Source organism: Mastacembelus armatus, chromosome 3 (genome assembly GCF_900324485.2).
Source record: "Mastacembelus armatus chromosome 3, fMasArm1.2, whole genome shotgun sequence".
In the NCBI taxonomy this organism is placed as follows: domain Eukaryota; kingdom Metazoa; phylum Chordata; class Actinopteri; order Synbranchiformes; family Mastacembelidae; genus Mastacembelus; species Mastacembelus armatus.
The window spans coordinates 8,315,430-8,337,139 of record NC_046635.1 but is presented as its reverse complement, the minus strand read 5'-3'; the positions used below and the strand labels follow the sequence as shown (position 1 = coordinate 8,337,139).

General features: G+C 39.3%; 2 protein-coding genes across 4 annotated transcripts in view; one reads left to right on the top strand and one right to left on the bottom strand.

Annotated features, from left to right (window-relative positions):
- The first annotated feature begins 461 nt into the window (after positions 1–461).
- spg7 (SPG7 matrix AAA peptidase subunit, paraplegin) lies at positions 462–7,573 on the top strand. The gene is made up of 17 exons (XM_026319993.2): positions 462–984; positions 1,508–1,610; positions 1,726–1,815; positions 1,938–2,179; positions 2,289–2,428; positions 2,791–2,893; positions 2,996–3,121; positions 3,309–3,471; positions 3,637–3,810; positions 3,901–4,025; positions 4,219–4,321; positions 5,049–5,159; positions 5,240–5,355; positions 5,983–6,139; positions 6,444–6,607; positions 6,813–6,890; positions 7,016–7,573. Exons 1-17 carry the CDS (start codon positions 787–789, stop codon positions 7,217–7,219), a joined length of 2,397 nt encoding a protein of 798 aa, XP_026175778.1. The 5' UTR covers positions 462–786; the 3' UTR covers positions 7,220–7,573.
- A 105-nt stretch (positions 7,574–7,678) lies between these two features.
- cdh15 (cadherin 15, type 1, M-cadherin (myotubule)) overlaps positions 7,679–21,710 on the bottom strand; it is a 28,960-nt gene continuing 14,928 nt past the window's right edge. For all 3 annotated transcript variants that reach the window (XM_026319991.1, XM_026319992.1, XM_026319990.2), the window contains 13 exons: positions 15,930–16,097; positions 14,722–14,877; positions 14,070–14,214; positions 13,213–13,394; positions 12,987–13,115; positions 12,649–12,831; positions 11,235–11,479; positions 11,012–11,148; positions 10,575–10,805; positions 10,240–10,479; positions 9,834–9,982; positions 9,387–9,578; positions 7,679–9,076 (listed from right to left, as the gene is read on the bottom strand). In XM_026319991.1, coding sequence (XP_026175776.1) covers positions 8,876–9,076; positions 9,387–9,578; positions 9,834–9,982; positions 10,240–10,479; positions 10,575–10,805; positions 11,012–11,148; positions 11,235–11,479; positions 12,649–12,831; positions 12,987–13,115; positions 13,213–13,394; positions 14,070–14,214; positions 14,722–14,877; positions 15,930–16,097 — 2,358 coding nt within the window. In that variant the 3' untranslated portion in view covers positions 7,679–8,875. The remainder of the gene's footprint in view (positions 9,077–9,386; positions 9,579–9,833; positions 9,983–10,239; positions 10,480–10,574; positions 10,806–11,011; positions 11,149–11,234; positions 11,480–12,648; positions 12,832–12,986; positions 13,116–13,212; positions 13,395–14,069; positions 14,215–14,721; positions 14,878–15,929; positions 16,098–21,710) is intronic.

Below are 21,710 nucleotides of genomic sequence, written 5' to 3'. Positions count from 1 at the left end.
AATATTCAGACTGTATGATTATCTTTGAACCTAAATGCATAATGAATAAATAAATGTATCTTTTTGCTTCTCCTTTAGACAAAGGAAACATTACTGGTCACAGATCTTTGTGCGTTTAAATAGCCTTAATAAATAACCTAAGAAACGGGAAACAAAATGCCGTAAAACGCCCATTAATGACAATTACTGACTAAACCAATATTTATGTACTGAGAGTGTGCAGCTGCAGGGTGTAGACTAAACATATGTCATACAACAGGAGTGGCCTCGCCAGGAGATAAATAAATAAACATTACAGTTTTTTTAAATAAGTTATTTATGTTAGTGTAAATTACAATTGATTACATAATTGACTGTAATATTATGTAAGATTGGGGTTGACCACAAGAGATTATAAAGTGTAACATAAATCCTGCGCAAACGTTTGCGCAGCTAGTAGGTCCTTGAAGACCAACGCTAAAGGTTGAAGTTCAAAGTTCGAGGTAAACGTTTTCAAAAGCTTTGGGATGTGTGGAGCTGTTCTGGCCGATATTCAGCACAAATAAAACACAAGCCCAACAACGACAATGATGATAAAACGGAATTTATAGCAACTGAATAATGACAGTATTTTTTCCATGTGCAGGAAGTAGTTGCAGCTGACGTCTGTGCGGTAGAATAACAGAACAAGCTAGTAGACGGAGGTGGAGGTAAACAGACTTTGAAAAAAAGCAGTTTTAGCTTCATAGGAAACCGATAGCTATGACACTGCAGCTGTTTAGTTAATAAAATACGATATTTGACACCATGTCAGCTCTGTTGATGCAGCACCGCGCCGCCCTGTGTAGGAAATACAGCAGTAGAGGTTTGTTATGGACGCCGTCCAGGCGAAACTCTCACTTACTGGTAAAAAGTCCGACATCCAGCGCTAGTGTTAGTGCTAAACATTTGCTGCCCAGGTTGGCCACGTCAGAGCGGACACTTTCAAGTCAGAAACTCATTCAGGTAAGCGCAAATTTACACCAGGGTCACACAATCTGGAAAAACTATAAGGACTAAGACTGTGGTCACGGCAGACACATGGCGGTCAGTGTGACAGGAGTGATCCTAACACCAGTAACCCTGCTCAGGACTATTTAGCAGAATTTGAAATTGCAATCTCATTTATTTTCATCAGTAATATTTTGTTTACAAATAGCCCATAAATAGTATCTTTCTGTCTATCTAATCTCTGATTGTGATGGTTGTGTGTATAACCTTTACTTGTTATTGTCATTATTATATCATTATTGTGAGGACATTTTGGCCGGTCCTCACATCTTCAAATGGTTTTCTGAGGGTCAAGACTTGGTTTTAGGGTTAGGGTTAGGCATTTAGATGGGTGTGTTTAGATGGTTAGGGTATAGGGAATGCATTATATCTATGAGTGTCCTCACAACTATAGTGAGACATGACTTTAGTTTGTTTTCATTCACGTTTCTAATATTTTGTCACAACAAAATATATTGTCCCAATATTTTCATTGTAGAGTCTTCTCTACAGACCGTTGACCCCTGGCATGGTCGGAATTAACAAGGAGTTAATCAGGAGCAACTTACTGAGGAACCCTGTTGCTTTGCTAAATCTATTAGGTAAACACTGAGTTTTATCAGCCTTATTGTGATTATACACTTACATACGTTTATGATATAAATATATTTTATTCACTTACCTCCAGCTAACTATGTTGAAAAAAACACATTTCAGGGACAAAAAACTTCTTCAGTACATCTCAGTCAAAACAAGAGAAAAGTAGAAGTAATGGGCCAAAGGGAAAAACACCAGAGGAAGAGGAAGGTAAGGATAAATTACTTTAGCTGCTTAGCATGTGGCTTTTCCATATCTGCACCACACCTGGATGTGATCATTCTTTTCTTTGCTGCTTTTTTTTTTCTTTCATAATATATCTCACCTTTCAGAGGAGAAGAAACGTCGTGAGCAAGAGGACCAGATGTACCGGGAGCGCCTGCGAACCCTCTTCATCATCGCACTCATCATGAGCCTCCTGAACTCCATCAATACCAGTGGTGGTAACATCTCCTGGAACGACTTTGTCAATGAGATGTTGGCCAAAGGAGAGGTGTCACGTGTTCAAGTTGTTCCTGAGAGTGACATTGTTGAAATTTACCTTCATCCTGGAGCAGTAATCTTTGGAAGACCAGTATGTTGTACAGGATTTAATGCAAACAGACAACACATAATTATCATTAAAACTGTAACTATGTGTTCATGCTTTTCTCATATTTCCTGCAATGTTTCTTGCTTTGCAGAGGCTTGCACTCATGTACAGAATGCAGGTTGCTAACATTGACAAATTTGAGGAGAAACTGAGAGCTGCTGAGGAAGAGCTGAATATTGACAGCAAGGACAGGATACCGGTGTCATACAAACGCACTGGATTCTTTGGGAAGTAAGAAGATGACCTTCCTCAGAACAATTTAAATAATCAAAAAACAAAAAAAGGATTCAGCCATTTACGAGAGACCTGCAAAGGTTTAATAAGCAACTTGAAGGAATGCTATCACCATAGATGTTAAAAAAAAAAAAAAAAAAAAAGATCCCCTATGTTGTCATTGTGTTATTTTTATTAGTAATTTTATAAATAGGCAGTAGGTCAAATAATTATGTGTAGTTATCATAGTTCCCTAAAAGTTTTTTTGGCTGTGTTTGGTTATGTTTGTGACTGGTGTGTCAATGTATTAAACCCTGATTTTCCCAAAAGCATTGTAGAACCTTTTAAAGATCCAGTGTTTTTTCTTCTATTTACTGCAGTGCAATCTATGCCCTGGGCATGGCTGCTATCGGCGTGGCTATTCTCTGGTACATCTTTCGACTGGCGGGCATGGGAGGCAGAGATGGCGGCTTCAGTGCTTTTGTGAGTGACACCTTATAAGCACATCAGTCTGTAAATTTAGGCTTTTTATTGCAGTCCACTAATGTAAAAATCATATTAACGTCTTACAAACATACTTAACAGAATCAACTGAAGATGGCCAAGTTCACCATCGTGGACGGCAAGTCGGGTAAAGGTGTGAGTTTCAAAGACGTAGCAGGAATGCATGAGGCTAAGATTGAAGTAAAGGAATTTGTTGACTACCTCAAGGTAAGAAACCAAAGTCAAAGTAATATGTGATAGTCTTGTATAGTACAGTACTCTTGTTTTTTATTTCAATAAGGCACGCCTGATATCTTTGTGAGAAACAAGTCTTTTTAGCTGTCATCCAAGCCTTAAACTTGAATTTCCTAATAACACCACCATTGATTATCACATTGATATTATCTGTTGTCAGAATCCAGAACGATATATCCAGCTGGGAGCCAAGGTTCCCAGAGGTTCACTGCTGCTCGGGCCTCCAGGCTGTGGGAAGACCCTGCTGGCTAAGGCTGTAGCCACTGAGGCCCAGGTGCCTTTTCTGGCTATGGCTGGTTCTGAGTTTGTGGAGGTTATTGGAGGTATGTAAAGAGAACATTAGCAATTAGTATGGGATGTAGCCAGTCAATGCACATCAAAACAATGCTAGCTAGATATTATTGATTATTTTAAATTATCATGTTAATTTGTATAGCAACAAGTATATACTCAGACATAAACCAAGACCTGCATTGTTTTGAGTGCAGGCCTCGGTGCTGCTAGGGTCAGGAGTCTGTTCAAAGAGGCTCGTGCCCGAGCACCCTGCATTGTCTACATCGATGAGATTGATGCTGTGGGGAAGAAGCGTTCCACCAACATGTCAGGTTTCTCCAATACTGAAGAGGAGCAGACCCTCAACCAGCTGCTGGTAGAAATGGATGGTGAGTAAAACCTGGGATTTCAATTTGTTGTCATCAGACACAGAACTTTCAGATAGAATAATGGGACCTTGAAATCTTGTTCTTCTGCAGGAATGGGAACGACAGACCACGTCATTGTCCTTGCTTCCACTAACAGAGCAGATATCTTGGACAATGCTCTCATGAGACCAGGCAGGCTGGACAGGCACATCTTCATAGATCTGCCCACACTGCAGGTACCACTCATGTGACCTTACTGTAACTTGCTGTAAGTTTGTTGTATGTCGTTACGCCCCTCTTTTCCTGCAAAATGGTATCCTGTTATGCTATTTCATTACACATTCTGCAACAAACATAATATTAAGAGAGAACATCTTAACTGTGCAGCGGGTTTAGACAGATTTTTAATTGTTAATTGTTGTATCTCAGGAGAGGAAAGAGATCTTTGAGCAGCATCTGAAGATCTTGAAGCTGATGCAACCAGCCAATTTCTACTCCCTGCGTTTGGCTGAGCTCACTCCAGGATTCAGTGGTACAACATTTATATATTCTGTATTTAATGTTTTGTTAGTGACAGGTGCAAGAAGCCTCATGAAACTTTGGAGCTTTCAATTTGTGCTGAAAAAATATTTAAAGCTTTGGGGGTTCAGTCAAAACAAGTACAGTGACATCTGCTGGGTGGTAAAATAAACAACACCTGAAGCATTACCTCGCCGACTGTAACCATTTTAGTCTCATGGGTAGAATAAAACCCTGTGTGTTATTATTAAATCATTTCATAACAGTCATACTGTGATGTGATTCATTAAATTATGGTATTACTCTTATACTGTTTTTAATAATTATTTCTTACATACAAAGTCAAAATGTTCTCATATGATTGTTATTCATATAGATTAACCACAAAGTTATAAAATGTGACTATAAAGTTTTGTTTTGTCCATCTGACACAAGTTCACCTGAACATTGTGTCAAAAATTATAAATATGCAAATATTGCACCTTACAGGAGCAAAACAGTCTTTGTGGCTTAAGTATCATTCGCCCATATGTCTTTATATCTTGTCCTCATGTAAATCTGTGAACATCTGCAGCCATAACAAATTATTGGCCTTCCTCCATGAATAAACATAAACTCTTGATCAGGAAATTTAAAACATCTTTGGATAACACAAACACACTGTTGTTGGCGCTTACTGAATTATCATTCCCATATGGCGATCATGAAATCTCTGCTGACGTCTCACTTTGCCTCTGCAGGTGCGGACATTGCTAACATTTGTAATGAAGCTGCGCTGCATGCTGCCAGAGAGGGGCACAAGTCCATCCATACTTTCAACTTTGAGTATGCAGTGGAGAGAGTATTAGCAGGTACAGTGATGGTGATCACAGAAAGTCTACATTGCTTATGTCTCAGTTGCAAAGACAAATTTCTGTGTGTGTGACTTCAGGAAGTGTAAAGAAGAGTAAGATCCTGTCTAAGGAGGAGCAGAGGGTAGTGGCCTTCCATGAGTCTGGACATGCCTTGGTAGGATGGTTACTTGAGCACACAGAGGCAGTCATGAAGGTAACACACTCCTGCATGTCTGATTCATGCTGTAATCTTGGATTTCATTTGAAATGTAGGTCAGGTCCTGTTTACATTCATCCTTTAACACACAGTTTTATGTCTGGCAGTTATATTCTACACTATTTATAATGACATAATTTAGGAGGACCACTCAGGACTAGTCTTCTATCTGAAAATTTGTCCAAATATTTTGTTAGTCATCAATCATTTCTCTGTTTTATTGATAAGATCTGTTCTTGTTTTTTCCCCAATTCAAATAGATGTAATGTATTATTACAAGGCTGAGCCAATAACCCAACGTTCTCTTTTCTGCTGCTCTGCATGTCTGCTCAATCTAATATTTGATGCCTTGAAATGTCACACATGTATCTGTGTCAAATCCAAACTGACCAGGACAACAAACCAATTGTTTGTGCAGTAATTGTAAGAATTATAAATACGAGCCATTGTGGTCAAAGGTGTATAGTGTGTTAATAACACACTAAAAAAAACATTCGACATGCAGTTTGATAGTCAATTAAAAATGTCTACAAGCCTTTTTCTTTGCTCAGGTGTATTGAATTCATTTTTGTTAAACAATTCAATAATTGCAATTACCAGTAGATTACGTGGTGTGTTTTTCAGGTGTCGATTGCCCCACGGACTAATGCAGCACTAGGATTTGCCCAGATCTTACCACGTGATCAATACCTGTTCACCAAGGAACAGCTGTTTGAGCGGATGTGTATGGCTCTGGGGGGAAGAGCTGCTGAGGCTATCACCTTTAACAAAGTTACAACAGGTGCACTTCATCTGTTGTATATGCTGTAATCACAGCATTATGTACACTACCTTATTCCAAAAAACAGTTTTAACTAACCCTGCTGAATTCTTTCACAAATTTTATCACAACTTTCTAGCATTTCTTAATTTTAATCTTACAAGTTTATTCATTTGTATTATTCTTTGTATATGAAGTGAGAAAAGTCACATTTTTGCTTAAATAGACATAATATGCTGTATTGTATGGTATAAATTGACACCCAGTGTGGTTTTTACCTAAAGTTACAAACAGAGATTGAATTGCACTCGCCCTCTGTCCTCAGGGGCTCAAGATGACTTGCGTAAGGTGACACGTGTGGCATACTCTATGGTAAAGCAGTATGGCATGTGTGACAGTGTTGGCCAGGTCTCATTCCCAGAAACAGAAGAGCAAGGTGCCATAGGACGCCGTCCTTTCAGCCAGGGTCTGCAGCAGCAGATGGACCACGTGGGTTATATAACTGGATTAGTTCTCAAATTACAAGTTTTGGTCATCATGTTAAAGCACTGATTTTTAGCTTTTGCTTTCAGTTGTTAATAGCTGTTCTGAGGCAGTAGTATTTACTGTATCATCTAACTATTAAATGTACACAGTGAATGTCGCTTCATGCCACCATAAAGTGAAGGTCTGACAGCATGATTTGTTCTTACAGGAGGCTAAGATGTTGATAGCCCGGGCTTACAGGCACACAGAGAAGCTGCTGCTGGACAACAGAGACAAACTGACATTGGTCAGTTGTTCTTTTCTATAAGCAGAAACTTTGTGCATTTAAGCCTTTTGAGGACAGTACTTCTGTTTTATCTTTGGTTCAATAAGTCATCATCAATCACAACTAGTTGTGGTCTGTTTTTCCAGTTGGCCAATGCACTGTTAGAGCGTGAAGTGGTGAACTATGACGACATTGAGGCCTTGCTGGGTCCACCACCCCATGGACCCAAGAAGATGATTGTGCCACAGAGCTGGGTGGAGGCTGAAAGGGACAAACAAGACACAGGAGAGGAAGAACCACCACCACCCCGCAAACACAGACAAGAGGAAATGAACCCACAGCTGGTCTGATCTTAAAATGATCAGACCAGCTTCTTTTCTAGCTGCTGCATTTTGTGGGGGTCATCAGGGCCTGGATATAGAATCTTACAACCAGGTATTGACTCTTCATTTTGAAAGGTTCTATGCTTGAATGTAAAAAATTTTCTTATCACACAAATCCATTCAGATAATCTGCAACAGGCCTAAACTAGCCAGTGCGACTTTGATAGGGATTGTTTTTCTCACACCTGAGACTTTACACTGGATGTGTCCCACTAGCACAAAGTGCAGTAATACCTGAAATCAGTGTGAAATATTTATATGCAGAAGACATATACCTAGTGTACGCAGGGTGGGATTCAAGATTTACTCTTGAGAATTTCTTTTATTCCACAGTTGCAAATGGTATTGCAAAAAATATCTAGTAATTTAAGTCATTCTGTACTGGAAAATTTGACTTTAGTGGGGATTTTTTTTTTTTCAGAAATGTCTTGTGCAGCAAAGATATTTGTACTCATTCAGGTGAAATATTTCCCTGTGGTGTATGGTATTAAAGTGAGATGCAGTTAGCGATTCTACCAGACTCTCTAACCAGATGAAAGAGAAACTGCCCCCCATCAATGAGGAAAGTACTACATTTTATATTTTAATATTGACCTTTAAAGCTGAAATATCAAAGCGCCTATCACGTTGGTAATTAAGCAGCAGGTATTACTCCACACACCCTGGTTCTTTTCTCTCCTAGACATACAGAGTTATTAGATGGAAAAGGTTGAGGTAGTGTTTGTTTTGAGAATTTGATCTTTGTATTATATACTGTGCATTTGTGTGATTGTGACAAGCGAAGCCCCAAAGTATATTGCTGTTAAATATTTAAATAAAAACATATTTAAATATTAAATGTTGCTTTTTATGTAGTATTTCTATGTAGGTCTATGTATGAATAATTAAACCTAGTACAGCCTGTGAAGAAGAGCATTTTTCATAGAGAATAATACATACACTAAAAGATCTACATTTATTCTATAGACACCAGTAAAATCCAGATTCAATGAACATATTAAAAATTCATCAGTCTTCATACAATGTCTTTACCTCCTAACACAGTCCATTGTGTGGTACAGTATGTTTTGTTGAGTAATATCTATGGAGAGGACTTGAAAAAGGATGATGATGGAATGGAGGATTTGTGATCAAAAAAGAAACAAAATCAATATCAAAACAAATTCCTCTTATAAAATAATCACTTATATAAAAAAGAAACATTTAAAAGATTTTTTTTTTCTCAGGCTTATTGTATGCAACATTACTGACCAATTTAAGTCTGAGGATAAACTGAATTGGACATGGACACACTTTTAACACACATTCTATTTGCCTTTTAGTGTGCACAGCTCCTTTCCTTGGAGCTGATCATGACAACACGTGATATAATTTCTCATTTACTTTTCCTCAGCCGGTCACAGTAGCCATTTTGTCAGTTGTGTCCAAATGATTCCCAATGAAACCTAATTCCGTAGATATGTTTGTTTTTTTTTTGTTTGTTTGATTTTTTTTTAATTTTACTTAGCACACTTTAAAATCTGTCCTGCTCTAAAAGTGTCCAGAAAGTCACCAGAGGCATGATCTGTGTCCCTAGCTGGTTCTGAGTCACACAGGTTTTCTTTCTGTGGCATACTGTCCACCTTAACGTCCGCCATACATGTTGGCGAGTTTCTGAAAGCGTGGTCCCCAGTCATTGAGATAGTCATAGTCCTGGTCTCCATCAGAGCTGCTTGTAGCGATGGAGCTGAGGCTGCCTGCCAGTGAGCCCTCTCCCTCATAGTCGTAGATCAAGGCTGTGTCATATGGAGGCACATTAGGGTCATTGTCTGCAGCCTCTAGTCCCTGAGGAAAGCAAAATCACAAGGTTTTTAAGTTGACTATAAAACTGCCAGCTCCTTAAGAGCTAACTAAATTTGCCTGAACCATTCCTGCGTTATGTCTGTTCTCCAAGTAACATATTGTTAAAAGAGCAAGAGACCGCTCATAAATATATGATTTACTTGATTTACATACATTTTTAAATGCAGAAAAGGACATTCACATATTTACTGGATTCTGTTGCTGTTAAAGAACCTCTGACTTCGTGATAAATTTAGACTATGCTATGGGCATTTAACTATTTTTTTTTAGTATATCAGTGTCATGGTCTCACATCATTGATGTAGTCCTGAATGTCAGAGGGATCTGTAGGAGGCTTCCTTGGGTAGATGGGGGAAGGCAGGTTATGTGGGGCATCCTTTCTGAGAGGCTGCTTGCCTCGAGGAACACCATAACCTGGGTAGTAGGACCCCGGGGTTGAAGGAGCATCAAGGGGATTCCACAGCAGGTCGATGTTAAAAGCATTCTGCAAAGTGAGAATAATAATAATCCACTGATTAAAGAGGAAAAAAAATGTGACTGTCAGTATCTCTGATGACACACAGACTATTATTATTATGTACCGATGCATTCCTAAATTTCAAACTATTCACAAATATCGAGATCCACAGTTCTTCCACCCACAATGTAGCAGCACCCATTTTATCATGACTATAGGACCACCCAGATCTGCACTCTTGGCTTTGGCAGTAAATTCACCATGTGACCTGTGTAGCCTTACCTCATCCTCCTCACCCCCTCCTTGCTCATCATAGTTCAGAACATTGTCACGAATGTCGTCTTCTGATTCGCCAACAAGCAAACCAGTGCCCTTCTTGATATGGTGGCGTCTCCCACAGGCTGTCACAGCCACAGCCACGAGGAGCAGCACTGTAGTCAAAGAGAAGGAAATTAAAGAATTGATTGGTTTGTTCAGTCTCAAGCCAAGGTCGCATCTTTATGTCTTGTTCAATCAAAAGTCAAGAATCCCAAAATATTAAATAGATAATAATGTTAAATAAAGCACAAAATCATATTTTCCAGGCTGAAATGATGCTTGATAAGGGTCATTTTTCTATATTCATGTTGTAAAGACAAAACAAAACAAAATCAGCTGTTTATAACTGAATATGTTCAAGATGACTTACACAGTAAGAGTGCAATGCTGACCATGATGATAATGAGAGCGATGAAGCTGATTCCCACACTGGAACCTAAGACAGCCCCCATCTCAGACTTACAATTGCTATAGGTATCACAGAGACACACAGTGACATTGACCTGAGCATAAGCACTCAGTGGCGGGCTGCCGGAGTCTGACACCAGCACTGTGACTGCATACTCTCCTGCCTCCAGCTCTACAAGGGGCTGAATCACACCATGAGTGTCTGAAGTGGGAAGATGGAAAAGGGGAGGAAATGAAGATGATGTGACGTTAGGAAAACCACTGGAGCATCCTTTACGCAAATCCATGTTGACTTACCGTTCACCTGAGTTACAGTCCAGTTGGTTGACAGATCGTCCAGTATTGCAAAGATGAAGGGTGCGGCGTGTGGAGGAAGGTCTTCATCCACAGCAGTCACAACCAGGCCAGAACTCATTCGGGCTGCATCCCTGCATACATAGCCGCTCAGAGGGAAGAGCTGAGGGGGGAAGTCATTGGTCTCCTTCAACGTGATGACAACTGTGGCAGTGGTGGACACACCACCAGCATCTACATGAGTGAACATAAATAATAAGTAGTTAATAATAAGTTACATTACATTTTGTACTAACCCAAATGCAGCAATTTCATTTCAAATTTTTAAAACAACTCAGCTTAGAAACATTTTTTGAATCAGAGAAATAGTGTAGGGACCTGTCTATACTGGCAATTTTTTTGAATGAAATAAGAGAATAAGAGCTAAGAAGATAACTGACCTGTAACCTTGACAACAGCATTGTAGATGTTGTTTTTAACATATGAAGATCGCATGTTAAAGGTTCTCTTGGCTGTAATGTCTCCTGTATCTCTGTTGATGTCAAGCCACCTCTCAGGATCTCTGCTAATCTCGTACCTACCACACAGAGAGCAGAAGAAAACACTTTACTAACATTTTTAGAAGCAGGAAAATACTCCTCTTACTTTGCTGCTGCATCATACCTCAGGTCAGAATGATCAGGGTCAAATGCGATATTGCTTTTTAGCAGTGTCCCAGGAACCACGGACTCAGGGACCACAATCTGTATAGGGTCCTCTCTGAAATGTGGAGCTTCGTTCTCATTCACAACAGTGATCCACACTGTAGCGGTGCTCACTGGCAGGTTGCGGGCCTTGTTGCTCAGAGGATTGAGATTTTTCACAGTCACAGTCAGGACGTACTGACTCTGTGCCTCATAATCCAGGGGCTGCAATCCAGGGCAGAACAGACCATTTATGGAAGGAAAGCTTTTGTTGCATAGAATTGCACTGTGTGTGCATAACAAAGAATGGATCATAAATCAATATGCATCTGTTCAAGTAATGTGAAACTTCATTAACATGCTACATAAAATTTACAAAAAGCATCCATCTAAAACACATTTATTTGACTCGGTGTAAAGTAACTAAAAACATTTACTCAAGTACTGTACTTAAATACAGTTTTAAGGTATCTGTACTTTACTTGAGTATTTCCATTTTCTGCTACTTCATTCTTTTGACTCCAGTGCATTTGTCTTATACCTTTAGTTATGTCTAGGAATAAGACATATAAAATAAAATACAGTGTAATCCTAAAACTTTCTTTATCCTTAGTAGGAAATTGACAAACTACCCAACAGTATGTGAAGTAACACAAATAACAAGCATATATAGTTAACATTAGCTCCAGCTTTACCAGCTGATTAGACTGATGAACACAATAATACTTTGGGTACTTCAAGTATATTTGGCTGCTAAAACTTCAGTACTTCTCAGTACTTCCACCACTGATCTGAGTAATTTGTACTTTTAAATTCAACCACTAGATGGTGGTGTTGAGCCGTGTCAGAGTCTTACTGCACATTTTGAAAACTCTTATGCCTCCAGAGCAGATCGGTCAGTATTTACAAACTTAAGTTTTTTTTTGTTGTTTTTTTTTACTTAAGACAGAGTCTAGAAAAATAAAACATTTGTGTAGACCAGAAACTGTTTCTAAATTCAACAGAATTAACTAAACTCTGTCTTGCCACTCAGTTTCACTGGAATTTTGTACAAACTGCAGAATGCTGTTCTTTCTTGTTCAGAAATTTGGAATTATTTGGAAATATAAATGAACAGGATAAAAGAATTGCTCCAAATGTTAAGAAGGAAATTGCAAAACACATTGAAGATTTTCTGACAATACATGAATATTTGATTAATTTCATCTGAATTTCTCTCATGAGTGGGAAAATTTGGAAAAAACAGATGAATGTGGAGATAAAATAGGAAATCATAAAGATGTTTTTCCTTCATATCCACTTAAATTTATCACTGTGACTTTGGTTGAAACCACTGTCAATCCAGCCAAAATGTGCGCTGGGCCCCTCCCTTAGACTCCTCCATCCAACTGTACCTTCACCACTGTCAGGATGCCCTGGTTAGTGGCAGGATGTGTAGTGATGGCAAAGTTTCCATTAGGATCATTGGAAATGAAGTATTTGGCCTCCCAGTTCCCTGTTCCACGGTCATCTCTGTCTGTCACATTTATCCGGCCAATCTCGTAGTCCCTCCTGTTTTCCACTGCTGTCATACTGTACTACATGCACCACACACAAAACACACAGACCAAATCAAATCACTGTGACAAAATGAAGGGCATTACTCTGAGCTGTGTTTTGAGTGTTTTAAATAACAATTGCAATACAGCAATATTGCAATATATTGATTCTTGTAGTGCTGTCTGAGACTCACAGAGACAGGGCTGAACTGTGGGGGGTGGTTGTTGATATCAGATACATGTATGATTGCCACACCTTCACTTGTTAGTCCCATGCCTCCCATATCAGCGACCTGCAGTTTTAATCGGAAACCCTTCACCACCTAGGACACAGCACAGCACATTTTAATGAAACGAACCACACAGTGATGGGTGAAGATCTGCCAAAGGCTGTTTCTTAACCTTAACTGGCATGTTTACCTCTCGGTCCAGGCCTACATCTCTTGTGTAGATGGCTCCTGTCTCATTGTTGATACCAAACATAGTCTTGGTAATGGCATTGGCAGGAAAGCTCTCCTGGCCAATGATCGAATAGCTCAGAATGGCGTTGTCTGTCATTGGGTCATCTGCATCCATGGCAGACACTGACATCACTGAAGTGCCTGTCAAAAAAAAAAAAAAAAAAAAAAAAATCTTCAGGTAGCTCATTGAGATGATATTAGTCAGTATGAATCACTGATATCTGACGTATGTGCTTACTTGGTCCATGTACATATCAGTTTATTTTAAGACATCAACTGGTTTTGTAAGAACAGGATACCTGCATCAAATTGCAACTGGAACAGTGTAGCTGATAAATCTATGATCTGAGTGTTTTACTTACTTGACTGTTATGGACACTTGGAGGCAGTGAAAAGACTTACAACACTGACATATATAATGGCTGTCTATTTGGTAGCAAACGGTAGCTTATTTACACATATAACATTCATTTTTCTCTTTTGCTCTGGTTGGGGCTCCACCAACCCTGGAGGGAAATATCTTACTCTTCAGCAGCTAAAATCTCCTCTAAAGTCTGCAGCTAGTTGTCAATCTACTGTCTCATAGCTGGACTGGCTGTGTAGAATCAGATTTTAGAGCTTTCTTTTAGAAGACAAAGCTGATGGAAGTGAACAAAATTTTTGGATTGTTAAACCACAACGATGAGCTTGGAAGACTCTGAAACACTCTCTAAGAAGGACATTTAATTAAGTGGGCTTTTGGGAACACTGTGCAAAAGATAAGAAAGCTACAAGGTCATTTTATAGTATGTAATACATGCATGTATTATGATTTACCTGGGACTGAGAACTCAGCAACAGCGCCAACAAACTGGCTCTGAGTGAAGGCTGGTCTGTTGTCGTTCTGATCCAACACCACAATCTCTATGGTGGTAGGGTTTTCTAGTCTCTCTCCACTGGGTGACAGCGCAAAGGCTTTCAGCTATACATACATACACACACGCACGCACACGCACACACACACACACACACACACACACACACAGCAGGAAAGTGTTTCTTCATAAACTGAATTGCTGAGATTGAGGTTTCTTACTTTTAGGTACAACAAAACCAGAAAGGAAACATCCAACGGGCCACTCAACATGACTATGGGTATTTGTATCTCTATATAACATATGCTGGAAATGACAGGAAGAAATGTGCAGGATGTTCCACATAAGGAGTTACATCACAGGTCATCTGGTCTGAAAGATTTAGAAGTCTCTCCCAAGACAGCCATAAAGGCTCTTGGAAACTGAGGGCTGTTTGCACTAGTGTCCGAGACACTGATGAAAACATGGTTCTGTACTTCGAAACACTTCAGAAGAGATCTCGTTGAATGCATCATGGCTTGTGGTAATTACCCCAGTTTGGTTGTGCTTCAAAACTCAAGTGGGGGGGGGGGGGGGGGGGGGTTAAAATGTTACTCCAATAAATGCTCTCTTACTGTGAAACTGTTGTATTTCTCTCTGTCCAGCGGCCGTTTGCACCTGATTACTCCTGTTTGATCATCGATCTCGAACAGATTCTTCGGCTCCTGGTCCACTCCTGGTCCCTCTAACTTGTAGATCACCTTACTTGTAAAGATTTTGTCCGATTTAATCTAGACAGAGAAAGGGTATAAAGTTGATATTCATCACATCCACATGGGAAGATGGGAGGAGGATTATACACCATATACTGTAACACCAGATGTGAATATGTTGATAGTTAGGGACCTTGAGACAAGTGTTCAGAGAGGCCTTTGACTTATGTCAGGAAACAAGATTCTCTACTAATAATAGCAAGGAGCCTATATTTTCTGCATTCTTCTATTCACTTTACTTGACATATTGCTTCCACAGAACAGTTGCCTGTGGCTCAGTCTTTCTCCTTGTACAGTAGGATTTATACTGGTCATCTGTGACACAGTGTTTACATTTTTACTCAAATTCAACTCGTTTTTACTTTTGGTCTTACCCTCTGATGCACCCAATCACATTTTTGTGTCGAAGGGACATTAATGTTCCCATTGACTTTTTTGAAGGTGCATGAGAGGGATTAAACACTGCTCTGTTTTGTAATTGTATTGTAATCAATAGTGCATGGTTGCATAGCATTGTGCTTAACTGGAGTCAGCAGTTAGGACATATATAAGTACACTGCAGTCTTTCACAGTATTTTAAGCATTATTACTTTTATTATATCGTCTTATTTGTTAATCCAAAACAATACATTACATAAATGATTACCTATCAAAGCTTAGATTTAGGCTGATGATTTGCCTGGGACATGTAGCTTTAGCCTCAGTTATCTGAGCATTAAATCGACCCCTGTCTTCAGTGTAAATTGTATCTGAGCCATGTGAGAACAGAACAGCAAAGGGGTCCGTGTTTCCCTCTGGAGCTGCAGCGGAGGATTTTTGTATTAAAAGAAAAAGCTGTCAAACTTAAATCACTTACATAGAAAGCAAATTTGAAACAGACTTTTTACTGCCTGTTATAAATATTAGGAATGATTACGGCAAACGTGTTTATGCTATCTATGGCCACCTTACAGATGAAAAAACCTATGCAAACCTATGCTTTAAGCAGCATACAGTATATACCAGAAATAACACAGCAGTTATCCTCTGATAAAACTATCACATGAAACAATGTAAATTGACATTTCTACCTGGACAAGGTCTTCAGGGACCTGCTTGCTGTTCTCCAGCACTCTGATTGGAGGGATGATCCAGTCCCTCTTCACCCTGACCACTCCTTTGCCTTGATTTCTCCAAGGGTACAGGGTCTGTGGATGCAGCTCTTCCTCACTGGGATGACATTCTGCAGAGCTCCACATCTGAAGGAAACAATCACAGTGTCAAACTCACAAATTAGTCACAGGGAAATGCAGTTAATTAGATATAAACAGACATCTCATTCCTCTGTGTCAGTAGGTCAGATTCCCTGAAGTGTAGTTTTTGGATTCCAGTAATTTTCCTTCATGGAAAATTCAAATTATGTCATTATTGATATGTGCAGCTGTTTAAAACACTGAAAACCATCTCCCTAGTGCTATAACATTCTCAATGGACTGATGAAATGGCTCTGTGCTAGCTTTAGCACTGATGCTGTCTGTAATGTGGAATCCATGGGATTGTACAGGTCAGATGTGATGCCGAGCCAGAGCTTCAGGTTTCACTCACTCGTGTCTTTGTCAGTTCCCTTTGATCTTGGTGCAAATTCATCTCAGGATGAGGAAACACAAACACTCATGCTCATTTCTCAAGCCCTCTCTCACCACATCATGTTCACCTAAATACACCAACACCCACACACAACATACATGTGAAGAACACGCTCCCACAGCAGCTGTTGACTATGGATTTAGATCCTGAGCTTTCCCACCCACATTCCCACTCGCACTCACAAATTCCCCTTTATGCTCAGCTCTGCACCTGACTGGGAGTTTGAGGTCACCTTACGGATCTGCTCTGCTGTAGCAATTCCACAGACACACTCATATACATGCTTTCTCACGCATGCACACACAGAGTGACATACATGCATCTGCATCAACAAAACATGCACATGCACAAGCATGTACACATTTCCATAAGTAACTTCCTTCTCTGTGGGAATTCGCTGGACTCAGCATTACTTTCCCATGTGTTTAACAGCTCAAAGGCACATTCCCGTGGCTAAATAATGGACTGGTGGATAAATCTGTCAATATTTTGTGAATGGCCTGTGATCTGGCCTGCTCTGTTTCTGGGGTGGGTGAGCTGATATACTGATCCTTTGGCACCCTGCTGGACTGCCTAGGAAGGAATGGCAACCATGGCTGGCATCTGCAGGCCGAGTCAGAGTGCAGGCTAATCTTGGACTTATATATTTTCAACCCCCACCCTTTTATCTTTTCGCAGCCATCGTCATCTACACACTCACAGGGATGTTTACATTCACATTCCACCAACACAAATTGATCCTGATAGCTATCTACTCCCTTATTTAAGACTTCTGCATACATGAGCCCTCAAACATAATGGCATAGCACATGCTCTGTGTTGTTACTTAGCCTTAAAATCAATGACAGCTGCCTCACAGTTGTATTTCCAAATATAGCACTTTCTAAGTTTTCTGGTGAAACAGCTCATGATTTCCACCTTGTATTTAGTAAGATATTTAACAGGTTTGCTCCCACAAGAAAAGCCAGTAGATCACCAAATTTGTAGGACACATTTTTTTTTACTAAAATTCATGACAATACAAATCATTAAAAACCAAAAATGTCATCCTGCTGGTGGCACATGAAAAAAGTCAGAGATTCATTATCATTTATTCTCTGGATTATAAATGTCTGTACAAAAGTTTATCTCAATCCATCCACCGAGTCTAAACTGTCAAGGCTGTGGAGTGACTGACCAGCTGATGCTTCATGATTGCATTGGTTAATAAATAAATAAATAAATAATCATAAATAATTTGAAAGGTTGGTTAATACTGAATGATTTGCATTAATGTCAAATTGTATTTAATTAAAAATTATTTTAATAAAATAAAAAAGTGAAAAAAAAAAGTGATATTGTGTATTTAGTATCAATGGGGATCTATAAGACCATACAACTGATCAATATACAAATTACACAGAAACAATCCAAAAAAACATTTGGTCAATTAAACACTGCTTACTATTTCCACATAACAAACATTTCGTGCTTTTCACTCTTGTCCTTTCCTGTGTTTTGGAGAGTGGCTTCGCCAAGTATCTGCCACCGTTATAATGGTTTTACCAGACTAAGATGTAGGAAAACTGAAGTGTCATGTTACCAATTAGTCCAATGAATGCCTTTTCTGACAGGCTGAGTGATGACACCACACCCGGACTAACTGTTTTAGACGCTTTTCCCAGATACTTTTACAGCTTGGCCTTTTCACCTTGGGTCCTCACAGAAGTATGGACAGCTTGTTTGGGGGATGCTATGCACTCACAGAAAGAAACATTAAGCACTCTGTTGCAAGAGGAGTGTTAGAATTCAAAAAAATTTAAACTGACTTCCCTGATGCTGACTTCCAGTAAACAAAAGTGTATGGCCACATTGCTATTAGCATTTTTTTAAATTAATTTCAAACACTTAAAATAAAATAAGTATTTCTCACTGTACTTAGATTTTCAATCTACAGTATCCTATCTTTATGAGACGATATGACGACAAATCTCATGATCAGTAAGTTTTCAGTTGATGATTTACTAATAACTTGAAATAATAAGAACCTATAAAAGCATGCATGCAATATTGTGTAAAACTGTGTAAAACAAACACACAATGGGCCTACAGAACAACCAACATCATCTTCATGGTTCTCTGGTCTAAGAGTTCCCCGGACCCTTTGGGCTCCTGAACCTCTGCCCACCAGGCCTATTCAGTAATCCATGCATGACACAGTCACACACACTCATGCTCACCATGTGTTGAAAACTGTAAAATTATAAAATTTTGCACAAGCATTAAATTTTGGACATTTATTCACAAAGCTATTGAAACTAACCATTTTCCAATTATTGCTACTGAAAAAATGCATTACCTCTTATCAATGAGCCCTTATAGTTGTTGTTCCCAGCATGCCTAGATATAGTTCATTTTAATACAGCAACGCAAAAGCCCAAACCATTAATATTAAGTGATACTTGGATTGTTCTTACAAGCTTAAAGTAATTACACCAGTTTGTCAGTTTAATGGAGACATTTTCAGTAAGTGGTACATTTTAAAATGCCATCTTGCAAATAACACCACTTACATTAGAATTTATTTGTCAAAGCAGGCTCCTGAGAGAGTTCACTGTCCTGTATCTGTCTGTTCATGTCTGTACTAAAGTTCTGTCAGCTTCTGTGAATGCAACAATTGTGCAAATAACTCAAGAAAAGACTAGGCAGCCAAGGAGTGATGTCTGCAGCATGGCTGACAGTCCCTGCAACCACAGGGCTAGAGGTCACACAGGTGTCCCCCTGGTCACTTATGTTACCATTTCTCAAACATAGGTATTCAACTAGTCAGATCCCACGCCCCTACACTTTGCTAAGTCATGACTGCCGGGCATGGGCATGGGCACTATTTATGTTGCCACTACAAGTGTGTGTGTGTCCCCTGAGAACAGATGCCTGATCTTCAGGAATGCTGAGCAAGGTTAGAACATTAAACTAAGCCTAAATATGGAATTACTGAATGTTATCTGACAGCTGAAGAAGTAGTTTACATTAAAGTTAATAAATAATATAAATTTTTTAATAGTGCCAAATCTTCATGATACAATGACCCAACAAGCTGTCCCTGTTGTTGTTTTTCCAGTAAAGAAGCCAACTGGTCTCTTAGACCTACTGGTGTAGACAGAATAATCAAATTTTTCAACAAAAGGAAGAAGCTTTCCGGAGGACTTGAGTTTAAGATGGTAATTGAAACAAGTAAAAATGCAAATGCAAATGCAATTTCCCTCCTTGTCAGCTCTACCTTTTTTTGGTAATTAACTTATTCACTGGGGATATAGAATATGGCACAAATTATATCATAAAATTACTTATTCTTTTGCGTGACCCATTAAAACAGCAACTTTCACCATTTTACCTTTATATCTGAGTAAAAAATAATGAGGTCAAAAAAGGGAAAGGAAGGAAACTGGCTTGAATGTTCAGTTGGCTAGTTTTGATGATCTGGAAGCTCTCTCTCTCTCTACCTCTTGCTGGCTCTGAAACTCTAGTCACTGTAAAACAATCCACACCCAGCAGGACCTGTGATTCAGGCCTTAAACCCTTTGACTGATTGTTTCCGATGAGTGAGACCTCAGCACCAGCTGGCTGCTGCTACACACTCTTGATTTGTGCCCGATTTCATGGTCCAGAAACTGCCCACTCCTCCTTCCGCAAGGGGGATTAAAGAGCAGGACAAATGGCATTGCATATGCATCTGGGAACAGCTGGGGCAACTGACACCCACAGGCCTGAACATTGTCCAGTTCAAAACAACACAAGCATACTGAAAATGAAAAGAACACAACTGAAGCACAACTTAAAAGCTACAAGGTGGCAGAGAAAAAAGCCTATCAATTCAATTCTGTGATACCTTTAGGACAATTCATGACAATTTTCTATTTGTGTTACTGAAGAATGTAACAGAATAGAAGCTGTGCCCAAACTATTTGTGAACTTGTTCAAAATGGCAATGGTGTGTTTCCAGACAATAAGCAGCAGATAAACACTGGAGCGTCAGCCACTATAGTCTTTAAAAGTGAAACGTTTTCTTGTTTCTTAGTGGAGAATGGAAGCAAATGACAAACCTTAATTAAAATGTCTCAAACTATATAAAATAAATACATAAAATAAACTTTATAAAATCCACTTCTTCCGTGGTGATCAGTATTACGAAGCTTAACACACTATTTCATTATTCGCTGGAGAGTGTATTTAATGATTAACTGGTAAAGTGCCAATGTGCAGAATGATGTGGCCTGTTGTATTTGTTGTTGTGATGTTGTATTGCTATTGGACTCCACTAAAGCTGCTCATCAATGTGAAGCAGACACTTTAATCTTTTCAGAGGCACCTTTGAAGCCTCCAGTGGGTTAGTATTTCATATGTCTCCATTTAAATTAAAATTACAACAGTAAACAGACAGAAATAGACACTTTTAGTTATTGGGTTCTCACCCCTCTTGGGCTTGTAATCCCTCTGGCATTTGAAGGTGCACGGTAACCTTGTATCAGGCTCACTACACAGAACTTAAGTACTCTCCGATATCTGCAGTAACGCTGGGTACAAGGCTCAAAGGTCATGCTTTAGGGTTCACAGCTCTTTCAAATCCTTCATAGGATTATTTATTTATATTTATATTGAAGGTAACAAAAAAAAAAGATCATTGAGGTCATAGAATTTCACGGAAAGGTCATTTGTGTGTGGGGCTTAGCTCTCAAACTGGGTTTCTCCACAATCCATTGAGCCATGGATTCTGAAAATGAACCGTAAAGAGTTTAAACCACACTCAAAATTTACAGAAACATTAAAATAATTGGCATGGTCAGAGGCACTTCACTGATTGGGAAAATCATAATAATTAATTTCCGCAGCCACTTCTGGCAACATTTACAATAAATCATGCAGCACAGCACAGAAAGACCTCCCTCAGAAATGGGACAACCTGGGCTGCATTACTACTCCAAACAGAGAGAAAGACAGATGGCGGCTGGAAGTGCTCTTGGTAATATGTCAGTTTACATTGTTATCCATTTTAGATCTCATAATGGCATCTGATGACAGGGGCTACTAATGATGCCCTGAGTCCTCCGTATACATCTGGAGCCTCGTCCTCCTTAAAACATTTCATCATCCTCTTTCCAACTAGGATGAAATGTTTAGATCAGCCGCTGACTGCAGAGCCAGTCCAATGCAGTATTGATGAAAACGAGCTGATGTTTGGTTGACTG

Coding starts and splice junctions, on each gene's coding strand:
- spg7 (XM_026319993.2), top strand. CDS start 787: ATGTCAGCTCTGTTGATGCAGCACCGCGCCGCCCTGTGTAGGAAATAC. Junction 3,122..3,308: donor AATTTGTTGACTACCTCAAG/GTAAGAAACCAA, acceptor ATCTGTTGTCAG/AATCCAGAACGATATATCCA. Junction 4,026..4,218: donor TAGATCTGCCCACACTGCAG/GTACCACTCATG, acceptor GTTGTATCTCAG/GAGAGGAAAGAGATCTTTGA.